General features: G+C 35.6%; 1 protein-coding gene across 17 annotated transcripts in view; it reads left to right on the top strand.

Annotated features, from left to right (window-relative positions):
• LOC124533743 (trafficking kinesin-binding protein milt) overlaps positions 1 to 15,913 on the top strand; it is a 35,207-nt gene extending 19,294 nt beyond the window's left edge. For 5 of the 17 annotated variants that reach the window (XM_047109206.1, XM_047109209.1, XM_047109210.1 and 2 more), the window contains exons 2-13: positions 1,746 to 2,177; positions 4,414 to 4,490; positions 5,323 to 5,487; positions 7,717 to 7,915; positions 9,804 to 9,934; positions 10,544 to 10,633; positions 10,977 to 11,182; positions 11,553 to 11,726; positions 11,993 to 12,135; positions 12,789 to 12,944; positions 13,062 to 13,212; positions 13,412 to 15,913. In XM_047109206.1, the coding sequence (XP_046965162.1) occupies positions 4,440 to 4,490; positions 5,323 to 5,487; positions 7,717 to 7,915; positions 9,804 to 9,934; positions 10,544 to 10,633; positions 10,977 to 11,182; positions 11,553 to 11,726; positions 11,993 to 12,135; positions 12,789 to 12,944; positions 13,062 to 13,212; positions 13,412 to 14,147 (2,202 nt within the window). In that variant the 5' untranslated portion in view covers positions 1,746 to 2,177; positions 4,414 to 4,439 and the 3' untranslated portion in view covers positions 14,148 to 15,913. Of the gene's footprint in view, positions 1 to 1,222; positions 2,178 to 2,209; positions 3,620 to 3,647; positions 3,854 to 3,935; positions 3,961 to 4,399; positions 4,491 to 5,322; positions 5,488 to 7,716; positions 7,916 to 9,803; positions 9,935 to 10,543; positions 10,634 to 10,976; positions 11,183 to 11,552; positions 11,727 to 11,992; positions 12,136 to 12,788; positions 12,945 to 13,061; positions 13,213 to 13,411 lie in introns of those variants that run through there. The other 12 variants (XM_047109201.1, XM_047109198.1, XM_047109205.1 and 9 more) reach the window with 7 other exon arrangements.
• The last annotated feature ends 989 nt before the right edge of the window (positions 15,914 to 16,902 follow it).

Genomic DNA, 16,902 nt, shown 5'->3' on the forward strand with positions numbered 1-16,902 from the left:
TATTCTTTCTGGCACACTTCTATGTTTATTATAAATTACAATTTAAAGTAAGTTTCAATATGGGTAAAAATCTGTAAAAAAATACATATAAGAAATATGAATACTGTAAAAAATATATACTTTCATTACAATACTTATCGTTATCGCTATTGAAAGGTTTCGAATATTTGTGATATTACCATTATACTACCCACATCAAAAATAAAACTAATTTACAATTATTGCCAATATCTGTATAAAAAATATATTTTAAAGTTTTTTTTTTTTTTTAATTTTAATTCGTCATGACTCTTTCGTTGCGAAAAGCAATTACATTAGCAACGAACAGTAAATGGAATAAGTTATCCGTGTCAAAAACTTGCCATACACGACTGACACAAGGTTGTTCTACGTCATTACTGAATCACGTGCAAAGCGACCTTTAAGAACTCCCTCATTCGCGCGATAGTAGTTTTCAACTCAATCTGGTTATAAATTGTAGAATATCACACAAGTACTTAATAGCATAATCCTATGAGGTTTTTACCTAGTTTCTGGTATCGTAATCTATATTAAATTATTTTATACCTAGGATTATTTATTATGACGTTTCTAGGTTATATGAATTGTGCAAAATGGTCTATTTTAATTTCCTCTCTTCCGTATTGAGTCAATCAAAGTTTGCTATTAAGTTATGTTGACTACTGTCTAAGAACTGAAACGAAACGTTTCATGCATAACTTATTTGTTGTTATTTAAATAGTACGTTGTTTAAGGTTAGCATTCAGTAAAGATTATAAATCTTGTAACGTTTACACATAGAAATAAATCGTCTATTTATTCACTTAGCGGCCGTAAAACTCGCTCATGATTAAATAACACATGAGAAAAATGATTTTGTATAAATAAAACCATTACGTCACCATAATTGCAACAACATACTTCTATAATATTTTCATTGAAATATTATAAATTAAAAGGAATTATCATATATCTATTTTTTTCTGTATAGGTGACTGCAGATACAGTAATTATTTTGATTTTAAATGGAAAGTGAAACCTATTCGTTTAAATTTTAATCAATTTGAATTTGGGCCACTGAAAGTTATATTGATGCTTAGATTAGATATATTTGTCAAAACAAAGTTTTATGATTACGATGCTAGGGGATAATATTTAATTACACAACTGTTGTTTTAAATTAAATCTTCGGATGAAATATTCGCTTGAATATGTACATTAACAGAAAAATTAAAATTTCAATTATACAACTCAATTGAAACTTTAGTAAAGGGGATTTAGGCTTTGTATTAGATAACAAACGAATAGTATTGTTAAATCATGTTGAAATAAACAATGATGGTGGTCATGATGGAATCAATACAATTGATTAAACTAAAAAATAGAATGTTTACAAACCTTTGTATGAAACGAAAAATTGTTTATGAAGACATTTTTGAATAGTTAAACTACTATTTGTAATCAATAATATTATGTAATTTGAGTCTGCGTTAAATAAAACTACTTATTCAGACGATTAAATATGGTTCTACAAACACATCGAGTATAAGAGTAACTTTGCCATTGCAGAATTAAATATTAAAATATGTATATATATTTAGATGTAGACACGTCCATCGGAAAAACAGTTGTGAGTCTGGTAGTTCCTTTAATGTTTGTTCAATTGTGGTAATAGTTTGTTCGCTCGATTAGTGGATTCTGTTGTTCACTATAACGAGTTCAACACGATTTTCATATATTTGTAGCGTCAAAGCAAATATTTATTTTAGCGTTGTGTAAATATGATATCACGATCTAGTAGAAGAATATTACAAAATCGGACAGACTTCCAATAAAATTTGTGCTACATTATAAAGAAGTGGACAAGTTAAGTGATACACAAGTGTGAGGGGTCGGAGGAGAATCATCGCCGGCTTAAGGCGGGCGGAGCCGATGTTCGCGGCTCGGGCGCGTCACGGCGGAGGGTGGTGCGGGCTCGGGCGCGGGGTGCGCGGGGGGCTCGCGCGCCTCGCCGCCGCCCGGCTTCGATCGCGAGCTCTTCCAAGAGCTGAGCTTCCTACCAGACGCGGAACTCCGAGAGTGTCTCGGCGAGTACCCCGACTTCCTGTACCATTTGGCACGGGACAGGTTCGGCCGACTCTACTTTCGCGTTATACGGACCTTGCTCCTTGATCGAGGTACAGTTACTATCCGACGCCGAAATAGCCTCTAGACACCTCACCTCATCGCCTGCATCAGTTTCTACATGTCGTCTCAATTTCTGCATCATGCTTTCCTTGGCCATAAAGTTTGAATGTTTTCTTTTTTTTTTAATCCTCTTTCGCTTCTTTCTTTTAATACTGTTTTCACGTTATCTGAATTTTCCTTTCTTTTAAAATTTTCTCAATTCTTCATCACTATTTTCAATAGATCTAAGCTACTAAGCAGCATATGTTCCTCGGTGTTTTAATTAAAAAATACAACAGGTCTTTATCTTTACAGTGGAACAGTGGGTTAATTCATTATGTCTTAGAGCCCAACACACATAAAACTTGATCGGACCGTACACAGGGCCGTTTACTTTCACTTGATCATGTACAGTGAATCAGAACCGGTGTAAACAGAGCGCAGCTTAACTAAGTATTGATAATATTATGATCAGATAGCATACACTATAACAGTAGGAGGGATTACAATGAAATATGTAGAAATTGTTACATAAAAGAAAATAAAAAACGATTCTATTTGCTCTGAGAGAGACGTAACCTATACACAATCAATATCCGTTGTATCCCAGCTCTGTTAGGTAAGACTGAGAAAAAATATGTTCGCATGGAATCTACTATTAACGACTTGTTCCCACTGATGATTTTTTGCTTCAATAGAAAGTAGCATCATTAGATGCAACATATTTTAATTGTTGTCTTTAAAATTTATAATATTATGTTCTCTTTTAAAAATAATTAATTCCATTGTTATATTAAATCTGTACTTTGTTATTGTATAAGATTCTAAACGCACTAAGTCGTTTTATTCGATTAATACAATTATTCGAATAAAACTTAACTAGCGGTGTTTTAATTACTTTAATTAAGTAGTAAGGTTGGAACGCAGTTGCTTTAATAAGCTCAGTTTATGTAATATGATTGCTATTGGTTCTGGTAATTATGTGAAGGCTTAGCACACTTCAGTAATCACCCATTGTTTACCCTGTGTTACACATAGCACTTCGGTTTCTAAATACTGAATCATGGTGATGGTTGTTAACCTTTGATTGATTCGAATCTACATGTATCATAAGGGATTAAAGCGCTTTTTTCAAACTCAATACAATGCACCGATTGCTGTCAAAACAATTGTTTGTTATATCTGTACTCCAGTTTTCCCATGTTGCACAATGGAATACATAGTTTGTTTTGCCCTCCGAGCCGGCGCTCGGCTGTTGAATACGCAGTCACTAAGTCGTGCGGCCGGCGCTCGGTTCATGTCAACGTTGAAAGCACTCACTTTAGTTAATGTGACACTGATCTGTATTATTCAATACCCCGACAACGTATTGTACTCACTACAAGCGCGTATTTTATAAATTCTGACGATTCCATGAACGCTTTTACTTCGAACATTGACGATATATTTGCGGGTCAGTATCAATTAGATTACTATTTGTATTGTATATCACTAATTATGTCCTGTATTTCACGATATCTTATCGACGCGGCGCATGAATCTATTGAACATTCGAGTACGCTTCGAGTCGTCTGACTTATGTTTTACATTGATTTGTTTATGGATATCGAGTACTTACTGAATTGTCTCCTCGATATGACGTGTGTTGAATTATTCTCTTGTGTTGTGAATACTTTAGATCTATGTGGTAAATGTTAAATGTTTTTAAATACTTGAAACTTCGTCATTTGTTTTAAGTAAATAAAAATTACGGATATGATATAACATTAGTGTGCGTTCTACACACAGGCATAAGTATACCATTTGTTAAATACTGTACTGTACATGTTTGCCTCTCCAATAAATAACCATAATTTATATTTTTATTAAGCTGTTTACAAAATATATTTTATCTTTATTGCAACAACGATACTAAATAAAAGCTTTGTAACAAAGCAAACATTATCCATTAAATGTGCTGCGTAAAACTGCGTAATAAAAATTGAATGAATTTCAGCCTTACACAATCTACTTTAAAAAAATAACATTAATAATCCCAACTTAAAAATATTGTAGGTATATATAACATTACATTAGAAATAATATATTTATTTATTTATACGTGTGTATACTTAAGTAATTGAAGCTATTAACAAGCGTTACTGTTCTCTTTACTTATATATCTTATCAGATAGTTTTGTTTTGTGTCTATATTTCGATAAGAGTATAATAGATGGTCATTATATAAGCGAAGTCCTCCTTTTGCAGTTCTATGCAGCAACAGGGTGAGCCAAATGACAAAAACCTACAATGACATTGAAGCGGTAACACGGCTCCTAGAAGAAGTAAGTTGGTTTCGGTCATTATTAAATCATTGAGGTGTTTAATTAGTTAGGAAGATCTTAATAGCTTAAAGGATATTTTTTATTTAGCGTTCCATTCCACGTAAAATTCTGCTTGAAATAACGATCACGTTAAAAATATTAGGAATATGATTCTGGTCTTGTTTTAATATGTTTTATTAGACTGTTAGTGTTTAAGCGAATATATATTCTTGAAGTTTACATAATTATATGTTAGCATATCAGTCAAGCAAAATACAAATATTTGAGTAGGTTTATGTGATTAGCAAAGACATAGAAAATGCTTTTGTTTATGCAAATCGTTTATATACGCTGTTTTAACTACAGATATTAGTGAATACATTGTGTTAATGATCTCATCAGTCTCATACAAAGGTTTATAATTATGGTGGAAATGAAAATAAAACGTGAATCCTTTGTTTTTTAAACTATAGACGAAAAGGTCTAGAAGTTCCATATTAGAATTCCGCTTTTATAATGCTTTTATACGTCATAGGATAGAGCTGCTCTTATTTGGAAAATTGTAACGATAAACGATAATGCTACCAATTGCTATTGAATAAAAATAATGTTATGTGTACAAGATTATTACACATTTAAATAAAACTAGTTATAACGGAATTGGATCGCGTATATTATACTGACTGACGTGGTCAGTCTACCCGTGACCACGAACGCTGTAAAGTGCTCGAAACGTCGGGATGTCAAAAATAATTAATATACGCAATTCAAATCCGTTGTAACTAGTTTTATTTAAATGTGTAATAATCTCGAAAATTTAAGACAACATTAAGAAAATGTATTGTTTTAACAGAAAGAGAAAGATTTAGAGCTGACGGCGCGTATCGGCAAAGAGCTGCTGGCAGCGAACGGACGGCTCGAAGCTCGCGTGACCGCGCTCGAAGGAGAGCTGCGAGGAGCTCGCGACCACATCACTCAGCTGCGGCACGAGATCAGCGCCAAGAGCGATCTGCTGCAGGTAATATTTAATTTACAACTTTGTAACGCACTTTTGTAACGGGAAAATCTTGCAATATACTAATTTTAACATTTTACTACAACAACAACAGCCTGTAAATTCCCACTGCCGGGCTAAAGGCCTCCTCTCCCTTAGAGGAGAAGGTTTGGAACATATTCCACCACGCTGTTCCAATGCGGGTTGGTGGAATACACATGTGGCAGAATTTCTATGAAATATGTCACATGCAGGTTTCCCCATGATGTTTTCTTTCACCGCCGAGTACGAGATGAATTATAAAGACAAATTAAGCACATGAATCAGCGGTGCTAGCCTGGGTTTGAACACGCAATCATCGGTTAAGATGCACGCGTTCTAACCACTGGGCCATCTCGACTCTAACATTTTACTACAACACTGAATATGATATTATCATTTAAAAATAATTCTGAAGAAATTTTGAAATTACGAATTTCCTTTATAAGCTCCGAACGCATTATAATGTCTATTCTCCCTCGGGAGGCGCGTTTCATTGGAATGGTTTGGGAAGTACTGATTTAGATTGATAAATGGAGATACATTGTTAAAAATAGTATATAAGAATTTCTTACGAGCTGATTTTATTTATCAAGCCTAAAGGTCAATAAACGATTTATTTGTTTTGTTATTCATGTATTTAGAATAAAGTACGTATATGATTGGTATGGAACTTTGTCGTACCTATCAAAGATATCAATATAAGGGTGTTAATATATAAACACATATATATATATATCATATATATAGTTTAGTTCATATTGTTGGTGAAGTTTGATATACAGTAAGATGCAAAAACAGTACTAGTAACAGTACTACATAATTAAAAGCTATCGAAATCATATGTGTTATAATTAGAAAATATAGGTCGCTAATTACTTAACCATACAATTTTTATCCAATATCTACGCTTTACAACAGTGAGGTAGTTAATAATGATTGACTCACTTTTGCACTGTGTTTGAAAACGTCTTCGCACTCAGGTGTAAACGTGTTTAAACTTGTTAAGATTTGACGCTTTGTTTATTAATCATTTTAATTCGATAAACTAATTAAAAATAAAAAAAACTATATTTAAATTTAAGTATAATTTTAAATTATCAATATTTCATATCAATTTTTTTATAAATATAATTTTTTAGGCTATCTTTACGATTTTTATCATAATCTATTGAGGAATGTCGATCAAGTGATATCAGTTAAATTTACCTAATTATCTGTTATGACCTAATAACTCCGGCATCTGTTAAGATCTTAATTAGCATTTATGTATTGTTTGCCGGTCAAAATCTTTTTACTCTATCTCCATGTAAAACCCGTCCGACTTTCCATAAATATCATATCATATCAAATACCAAATATCAAATACTGTTGTCACGCTGCATCGGATGAGAAAATGAAAAGGCGATGTTTTTGGAAGAAATATTTAACTTAAACCTCGTTTAAGCTCCGTGTTATTTGTAGCGGAAGCCGATAAAATTTAAACTAAAATGATAAAAAAGTATACGTGTGTATTGTAACAGACAAAAAAATAATTTACAAAAAATTCATACATTATTCAATGCATTGACAAAAAAACTGCGACCAATGTCGTTGCGTTCGTCGTGGTTAATTTTAACGTTTTAGTTTTAGAAGTTCACAGAAGTAGTGATATGTGAACTCCTGATATTGGAGTCGTATAACTCTTAAAGTCCTTTATACAGGATGGTAAACAGATATGACAACGGCATTCACATTTAACTTAAAATTTATCCTTAAGAAATAAATAGAATAACTACGGATAAGACCTTACAATCTTCCTTAAAGAATATGGAAAATAGCAAATAATTTTCCGTATTGGTTCTTTGCGTACACGAAGTAAATGAATAAAAGAGAGAATAGAAAATATAGCACCTATATGTTGGTATTTCGTATTATTATGTATAATAATATCAGAGTTATATTGCGAAACATTTCAAAAGCCCTGTTCGGTGTACCTACCAATTTAAATTAAAGACATAAAATTAAGTTGAATTATTAAAAACATGAAATGTTAAATTTTATAGTATCAATAAGACCAGTTCGATAAAAAATAAATAATGAGACTTTTCTTTCAATTATATTAAGGTTTCTTATTTTTAACTTTCAATTTATTATGCTTGCATATAATAATTCTAAACGACTATTTGTTTTGTACTTCCGATTATTTACCATATATTTGATGTTTGTTTGTAGATTTTAACAAATGACACAGAGGAAAACTCACCTACAGAGGATCAAGAAGCGGCGACGGCGGCCCTTTTGAAGCGGCGCACTGGCGCGCTGGAGCGAGAGAACCGCTCGCTCCGGGAGGAGGCCGCGCGCCTCGCCGCCGGCGCCGACTCCGCCGAGCTGGCCGAGCGGCAATTGCTGCGGGACATCGCCGCGCAGCTCTGTAAGTGCACTTATTTAAGTAAAGTGATTCCATTATATGATAATATCTTCTCATGTTAGTATTGTTGTAGTGTAGACATCTCATTTAAATTAAGTGATTCCATTATATGAAAATATCTTCTCATGTTAGTATTGTTGTAGTGTAGACATTAGAAGGTAAAAGTAAATAGCTAGAGATGCTTACTCCTACGGTATGTAATAAAATGAATAAACAAATTGGGAATTTGAAGTTGGTTCCAAGTTGAAGGTACAACTTCAAATTCCCCTATATGAGACAAAATTGGATTTGAAACCCTCTCCATTTTTTATTGTATCGCCTTATTTTCCACTCAAATATATATATGCGTGATATTTCTTAACTTATCTTTCTTCAATTTTTTTTGCATAATTTCTTATTACTCCTTTCTCGTTTTCTTTTCCTACATTTTTGTTTCACTTAATACTTTTCAATTTTATGCCATGAATATCCCTTTAAATAAATAAACACAATAAAATACTCCTGTGCAATAATGATCCTATTGAATTTGTGGAGAAACACGCCTTATTGTCTGCCTTATGATCTGAGATGTGCCCATTATTCAATAGTGTATTGATAGTGAAAGGAATATTTTCCTGACGGAGATGATTATTAATTGCGTGTGTGATTTATATTTGTCGGCCGTGCTGCCATGATAAGAACAAAATTTTATACAGTGAGATGTATGTTCGATTTTGACATAATCTTGTTATAACTTATGTACTTTATTGGTTATCAGTCCACGTCAGGCAACTATATAATTACATTGAATTTGTGACGTCACACATTAAATATGTTTCTTTTGTTTTTTTTTTTATATAATAAATTATTGTCGTTATTACATTGATCAACAAAAATATATAATTGCGTAGAATGAACTTTACTCTGTCAAGTTCATTCTAATAAATTGTATGCTTTTTTAGTTTTATCTATAATTATTTTTCAATAGGATTTATTTTTTCTTCATTGTACAGTCGGGGTAAGAAAAGGTTCGTCACCTTAAGATCTATTTTCATGTGTTCAGTATGAGCGATAATCTGCTTTACCGATCGAGAGTGACATATTGCGTCGCAATGATGAGATGTTTAGATTCAAAAAGTAATAGAGTTTACGACTTGACAAAGGAATTAATTTGAGAACTGACAATGGTTTTCTTACTCTGACTTTACATTCAAGGTGAATTGAATGTATTTACAAGTTTACAATAATGGTCTGGTGAGGTCTCTGTGAGACATTAAAATTGTTTGGTATATTTGTATTTTTTTTGAATGCATCTTTTTATTTTATAAACGTTTTTATTGTTTAAACCGAAATGAAGATCTCAAGAAATGGATGGAAAATATTTGGTTTGGTGGGACAAGGTGGCCTAGCAGCGTGTTTTCTCTTTAAGGTTTGCACCCTGTCAGACCATACTTGTTCTAACATTCCAGCTATCGTCGCAAACAAGAACCAAAGAAGATTCGGAAGATTTAAATTTTACGGTAACAATTTGAATATCTACAGATCTATTGTATAGTTTAAATTAATTACTGCACAAATTTAACCTTGTAAATTGAATGGCATAAGTTTTTCCAATACACAAACAATCCATAAAATAGACTGACTTTATCGTTCATCAAATGTGGTAATAGGATTTTAAATAAAACTAGCTATAACGGATTTGAATCGCGTATATTAATTATTTTTAACATCCCGACGTTTCGAGCACTTTACAGTGTTCGTGGTCACGGGTAGACTAAGGTGGTAAGGTGTAAGGTCGGGATGTTAAAAATAATTAATATACGCGATTCAAATCCGTTTTAGCTAGTTTTATATCAATGTGTAATCGCGAAAATTTAAGACAACATTAATAGGATTTTATTGTATCTTCTAGCGAGTGCGAATTCTGAGGCGAGTGTGCTGAGCTCGGAGTTGGCCGAGGAGCGACAACGCTCGGCCGATCTTCAGCAGCAGCTCGACAGCACCAATGCCAGACTCGCTGTCAATGAGAGAAACTTGCAGCAGGTAGCTAACATTACAATGTACAACTAGTATGTTTAAGTACATATGGCCGAGAAATTCATGATACTTTTCCAAAAATGTCATAAATATGGCCGAGAAATTCATGATACTTTTCCAAAAATGTCATAAATATGGCCGAGAAATTCATGATACTCTTCCAAAAATGACAATTTTTTTCTGGTAAAATGATATGTCCGCTGGACTTCATATAGTCTGTGTAATTTTTATTGATATTCTATCTTGTCCAAAAATAAAAGAAGACCATGCAGTTTGTATGTACATTATCCCGTTATAATGGATTATTTGTTTGCGTAAATGAAATTACAATACTTTCTTTTATGCCCTAGTATTATTGAATTCGAAAGGTAAACACACCAGGAGAAGGGCCTTGTGTAACTCGAACTCGTTGTTTAATGGTTTTTTTTGCGTGTTATTTTTTTCAGCAGAAATGTCCTAAATAAACATCGGGCAACTTTGTGTGCCAACACTCAAATGACCTAAAATATACTCTCGTCAGCCCAAAACGTTGACAGCACATTTATCACCGAAAGCGTTTTTTTGTCGATGTTCTATTTCTAAAGTTGTGTTAATTACGTCGTTTTTATTTTGCAGCTAACCGCAGAACACGAACATTCGCTTCGAATTTTAGAAATAACAAGAGATAACCAAAATGCTCTCGCTGCAGAGTTGGCAGACACAAAGGTGCGAATTTTCATTTTATATTTGTAGAAACATGTATTTATTGTTTTTTAAAACTCGAAGCTGTTCGCGACAACCCGTATTTATGCCCAAAGTGTTGGATGGTCATTATTTAGTTTTGAAATATATTTTCCTCAAAGGTAAGTTCTTGCAAAAAGCGTGGCCATGATTTATTTTTTCCCGTAGTAGGAAAAAAATATTTACAAAGAAATTAATCGGAACCCCGATCGTCGTAGCATATAAGGAAAAGGAAAATTTGAATTTTATAATATTGGTGGACTCGAGATAATAAGTGTATGGCCTTGTACGATATGGCAAGAGTAATGACGGGTGTGTGTCGTGGCAGGAGCGCTACGCGGAGGTGTCGGCGCTGCTGGCCGAGGCGCAGGAGCAGGTGCGCGCGGCGCGGCGGCGCGGCGAGGCCACGCGCGGCCTCATGCCGTCCGTGGCGGCGGCGGCCGGCCTGCTGCCCGCCAGCCTGCACCGTGAGATGCACTCCTCCGTATACTCCGAGCTCAGCCTCGACTCCGGCATCGGGGATCCTCTCGCGCAGTCAGTGTTATTTTATATCTTCTAGTTATTATTTTGTGCTAGGTCCTTCCCAGGCACTCAGAGTCAGAAACTTACTTTATGGGCCTGCAATAAATTATGTTATACTTGTGTAAACTCCAGAATTCTTCAAAAACCTCGAATTACCGTGTAATTGAAAAATCTAGATTACGTCGATGAATTATGAACAATTAAGCTGACGCTGACACACCAACCCGCATTGGAACAGCGTGGTGGAATATGTTCCAAACCTTCTCCTCAAACGGAGAGGAGGCCTTTAGCCCAGCAGTGGGAATTTACAGGCTGTTGTTTAAGCTGACACTGGTAGTTACTTTATTTAGTTAATAAAGGACATATTATTTGTTATTTATAGAACCAGCATGCAGAAGGTGTTCGAGACGGTGCAGTGCGCCTCTCGTTGGTCGGGTGCATCTTTATCCGGCTCCGACGCGGAGACGCAATCCGCCTACAAACCTCCCAACAAACCGACTTTCTCGGACTCATTATTCGAAGATACATCCGACGCTGAATCTGAAGATTTGTACCCGTAAGTAAACAATAACGACACATTTCTCCGCCTGTAAAAACTGTAAATTGGTTTGGTTGCTAGTTGCCTATGTTGCGCTAACATTGTATAATGAAATTCTCTTAGAAATGAAATTCTCATATTTGTAATTAGAGAAAGTAAGATGTCCATATAAACTTCAATTAAGTTATAGGTCGTTATGCTATGATTATAATAGAAGCATAAGATTAGTACATAGGATCTGAATTAAACTACAAATTAAATGATGGTAACTTTTTTCACGGCAGCGGCAACACGGGCGTGGGCGTGCCCGGCGCGCCCGGCGCGGCCGAGCTAGCGGCCGCCCTGCGCCGCCTCACGCCGCAGGAGATCAACTCGCGCCGCGCCTCGCTCGCCGCCTCGCACATCCTGCGCCAGCGCCGGCGGAATGGTACGTCGCCTCGATTGTTATCACCGACATCTCAGCGACTATTTCGATATAGCCGCTTGTTAAAAATTATAGTACCTTTAAACTCGTTTGCTTTTATAATCGTATTATAATATGATGATTAGTAACTTCTTTAGTATACACAAAGCTAGAGAAGAAATTCTACTAACAAAAGGCTGTAACTATAACAACAAACAAACAAAAACAGCCTGTAAATTCCCACTGCTGGGCTAAAGGCCTCCTCTCCCTTTGAGGGGAAGGTTTGGAACATATTCCACCACGCTGTTCCAATGCGGGTTGGTGGAATACAAATGTGGCAGAATTTCTATGAAATTTGTCACATGCAGGTTTCCTCACGATGTTTTCACCGCTGAGCACGAGATGAATTATAAAGACAAATTAAGCACATGAATCAGCAGTGCTTGCCTGGGTTTGAACCCGCAATCATCGGTTAAGATGCACACGTTCTAACCACTGGGCCACCCCGACTCACTGGGCCATCTAGACTCGACTGTAACTATAAGAAATTTTAAAATTAATTAAGTAACGAAAACTGAACCCAGCCACTATTGTTGATCCTAAAAAGCCCTTGATATTCAAGTAGCTGAGAGTCAGCGTATTGCATATATGGCTAATGTTACTTACTATACTTGTAGATAGAGACTTGAGCGAAGAGAGTGCAGTGTGGGGCGCGGGTGCCGCAGGCGGTATGGCGCGCTTCAGAACACCACACAAGCTTCAGATTGTTAAACCAATGGAAGGTTCTCTCACGCTGCATACTTGGGCTCAGCTAGCTAAGCCAACCATGTCAGGTATGTCCTTATGTTCCTTATTTTAACTCCAAAAAATAGCTTGTATTGTAATTGCTTTTTCGTATGGTAGGCTAGTTTAGTGATATAAAGTTATTATTTAGAGTTAATATGTCGTAGGTTTACTAGAAGAACAAGAAGGTGTTGGAGTGAGAGGGTCGAGATCAGCACAAGCACTCGGTATGAGAGTGTACAGGTTGTCAGACGTCGAAGAGGACGACGATATGCCCAGATTGCCGCATTCCAGTCACATATATACATTTACGAACAGGTACTTATGATGACCAACTTGCGCTAATTATTTTATTATTAATTGATTTTTACATTAATGCTTAGCATTATGTATCCTATTAAGAAGCTTTACACGGTGAATATATTCTTTGAATCATTTAATTACGTGCATAGTAAAAATATCATATTTTATGTATTTAATCATTGCTTAAGCTTTCTTTATTTTCCCTTCGCTACAGCACGGTCTTACATCCAAACGATGGCAGCCTCATAGGTAGCAACGTGAGCAGCGTTTGCAACAGCGCTATGAGCAGCCTGTCCAGCAGCGTGCTCGGCAGCGCGTGGAGCTCCCGCCTCACGTCGCGCCGCTCCTCCGCCGCCGTGTCGCCCGTGCTCTCGCGCCGGGAATCCTTCTGCACACCACCTTCCCGCCCTCACTTCACTCCCACTGCCACGCCCGCCAACAGTCCTCTCCTCGGTTCGCCGGACTCCTCTCCGCCTCCCACGCCTCGACCCGGTGACCCCCCACCTTCTCTCCATGCGCTAATCGCGAGCGGGACTTCCATACTCCGACGGCGGTACTTAACGTCGCCGGCCTCCGACGGCTCGCCGGCGCCTCTGGCTCTACAGACTCCTGGATCTCTCTACACCGGTCTAGTCCATCGCAGTCCAATGGAACAGTTAACGTGCCTCAAGCGGACTCTCAGATCGCCGGCAGCGGCGCCGCCGGACCGATGTGACGCAGCGTATTTACCGCTCGGTGTGCCGGCGCATCCGGGCGAAGGCGCCCTGGACGCAGCCACGTCGGCGGGCGGCGCCAGTGCGAGCGGGCGGCGCGCGCGGGTGCGGGCGCCGCGCCCCCGCACAGACTTGGGCACGGTGGGAGTGACGCCAACGACCTGCCCGCCCCCGCAATCGACTCCTTTGGGCACCCTCAGTACCTTTCTTTTCGGACGAAAGGGTGGTTTGCTGTGAGAGTGCTGAGCAGCTGGTCCCGGCTGGTGTCAGAGGTGCTACTGCGAGGCGGCGCGATAGTCGCTCGGACGCAGCTCATTGAACCGAACCGCGGGTCGCGGATCGAGCCGCGTTATCTGAAGTGATGATATCGTTTGTTTTCGGTGCGCAGTCTTATTTTATCGATTTCGGTACTTGTGATTTAGATGTAGAGAAACGATTTTTTAAGGTTACTGTGTGATGTACCTTTTATAGATTTAGTTGTAAGCGCCCAATTATCATCGACGCTAATGATAATATTTTATGTTTTGAAAGATTTATGTTTGTGAGTCTGTGTTTTTAAATCATTTTGACGTTGTTCGTTTCGTAATCACTTTTGTTTTTAGGAAATTGTTTTTGCATTTATATGGCTGACTTACTATGAATCTGAATTGATCTTTACTGAAAAGTAATAAACTTATGCTCACTAGAAAGGTGTCAATATCATAGCATCTTGAAATCTCTCTTAACACATTCCTATTGAAGAAAAAAAAATAATATTATTTTGAAGTGTTTAGATGCGGGGAGAGAAATAACGAGGACCAAGGTGCATCGTAAATGAGTCGCGATCTGTAACCACGAAATAAAGATAGATACACGTTAACACAACATATTCGATAGCCATATTTAATAATGAAACATCACTCTTAATATAAATATATATTTTTTTAATAATTGAGCAACTATTAATGGGTGACTTGATTGAAAATATACTATCGGTCTTTTTTGTGATTTTTTTATTATTAATCGTATTTTGAATTTAAATATCATTGACATTTTGATTAAATAATTTTATCACTGTATTTCCTATAGAATACGATTCATGTATTATTGTAAATAATTAAATTTCCATTAATTTAGAAGAGTACAAATTACTTATGTTTGTATAAATAAAAAAATAGCAATAATTGTAATGATTAATAGAATTTTTGTTAAATTAGTAACTCAAAACTAATAATGAAACAATTATATCAATGTAACACCACATTATCGAAAACACATTTATGTGCATTTTTTTTAAATTTAATTTTGGTTTATTTAACAAGCTCAGGGTCTATATGATAATGGTGCATGCCATAGCTTAAGAAGTTGTCAGTGGGAATTTATAAAATATCAAACCCAATGATGAAATAGATGAGAATGGCAGTTGTATAGAAGAAAATTTTGTTAACTCCTACGTTTATTTTTACTTTTGATAGCTTTATTATTTATTTATTATATGTTTAAGTCTAAATGAGTTGGAGAAGTGATTATATTAAGGATAATTAGTGTGTTTTACTAAATATAAACATCATTGTTTATGTAATTTGATTCCTAGAAGCTCTAGTTTATTTTGTCTCATTTAACATCACGTTAATTTATGTGGCTTAAACTTCTCCAACTCTGTCGGTGCTAGATACGATGCCAGTGCAGTTTCCTTATTGAGCGATTTTATATAATCGCACGAATTTAGTTTTAGTTTACTAATCTGCAAAATCACTTAGGAAATATAGGGTATAACTCAATTTTTGTTCTGTCTTAGTGCTCATTTGTAGTGAATCAATTTAATGGTTACTGATGGGAGTAGTCAGCATGGCTGTGAGGCGATATATATTGATTTCGATTGTGTTGTAAGATTCTGAGGTTCTACTTAATGAAAACAAGGGTTAGGCACAAACTGTACAGTATAGGAGTTAATTGTTGAGAAGTGACGATAACGACATGAAGCTATGATTGTATTATAATAGAAATATAAATTATTCCAAGATTTTAATGTTTTTTATTTATTTTTTCCGAATAATGAAGCATAATTATGTAATAAATATTGAAAAATATAATCTTGATAACATCGTTGACAGTTTGGAAAGATTATTGTTTTCGATGATGATTTTTTTATATTGTTTAAAATTATTTAAGATATTGAAGAAATTGTTAAGAAAATAAACTCGTCTAAGGCTGTTTATATAAAAGAATTTAATTATGTATTGCTTTCAAGTTTATTTGTAAATCAAATGTAATAATATTATAAAATATACACAAAAAAAAACTAAATCTAATCTAAATATTGATGGCGTAAATCATCACTGATAAAAATTGATATCGAGTGATCAATTAACGGCAGATGATAACGTACTTATTGCAAATTATTATTTATCTTCGTGAATCTTGTTGCCTCTCAGATAATTAATGAAGGAACTTCATCGATTGAACCAAATACTTGAAGTTATTTCGCCGGATTGGCTTACGAAGTTTGCTTTTTCAACCGACTTCAAAAAGGAGGAGGTTATCAATTCGTCTGTATTTTTTTTTTCTTTTTTTTTTTTTATGTTTGTTACCTCATAACTTTTCACTGGGTGGACCGATTTTGATAATTTTTTTTTGTTTGAAAGGTAGTGCTTCCCGTGGGGTCCCATTTTTTTTTTATTTTTTTTCGATGATGTTATCCGTATGAAACGACATAAGTCTTAAATTTGCATTATGTATATGCCCGACAAATAGGTGAATAACTGAAAATCACGTTAACCAATTTTGATAATTCTTTTTTTATTATAAAATATATACTTCAAGGATAATTTGGTGAAAGTTTGGTAAGGTTCTGAGCACAGGATCCATGACAAAGTAACGGAACGGAAAGGAACGGAACAATTCTGAAGAGCACGTTAGCGATACTCAGTCGAATCTTTTATTTATAGGTTATTTGGATATTTGAGTCACCTTCCGTAATGTGGTTATGTTTATGTAATTATCATAGTCGAAT

This window comes from Vanessa cardui, chromosome 11, assembly GCF_905220365.1.
Source record: "Vanessa cardui chromosome 11, ilVanCard2.1, whole genome shotgun sequence".
Classification (NCBI taxonomy): domain Eukaryota; kingdom Metazoa; phylum Arthropoda; class Insecta; order Lepidoptera; family Nymphalidae; genus Vanessa; species Vanessa cardui.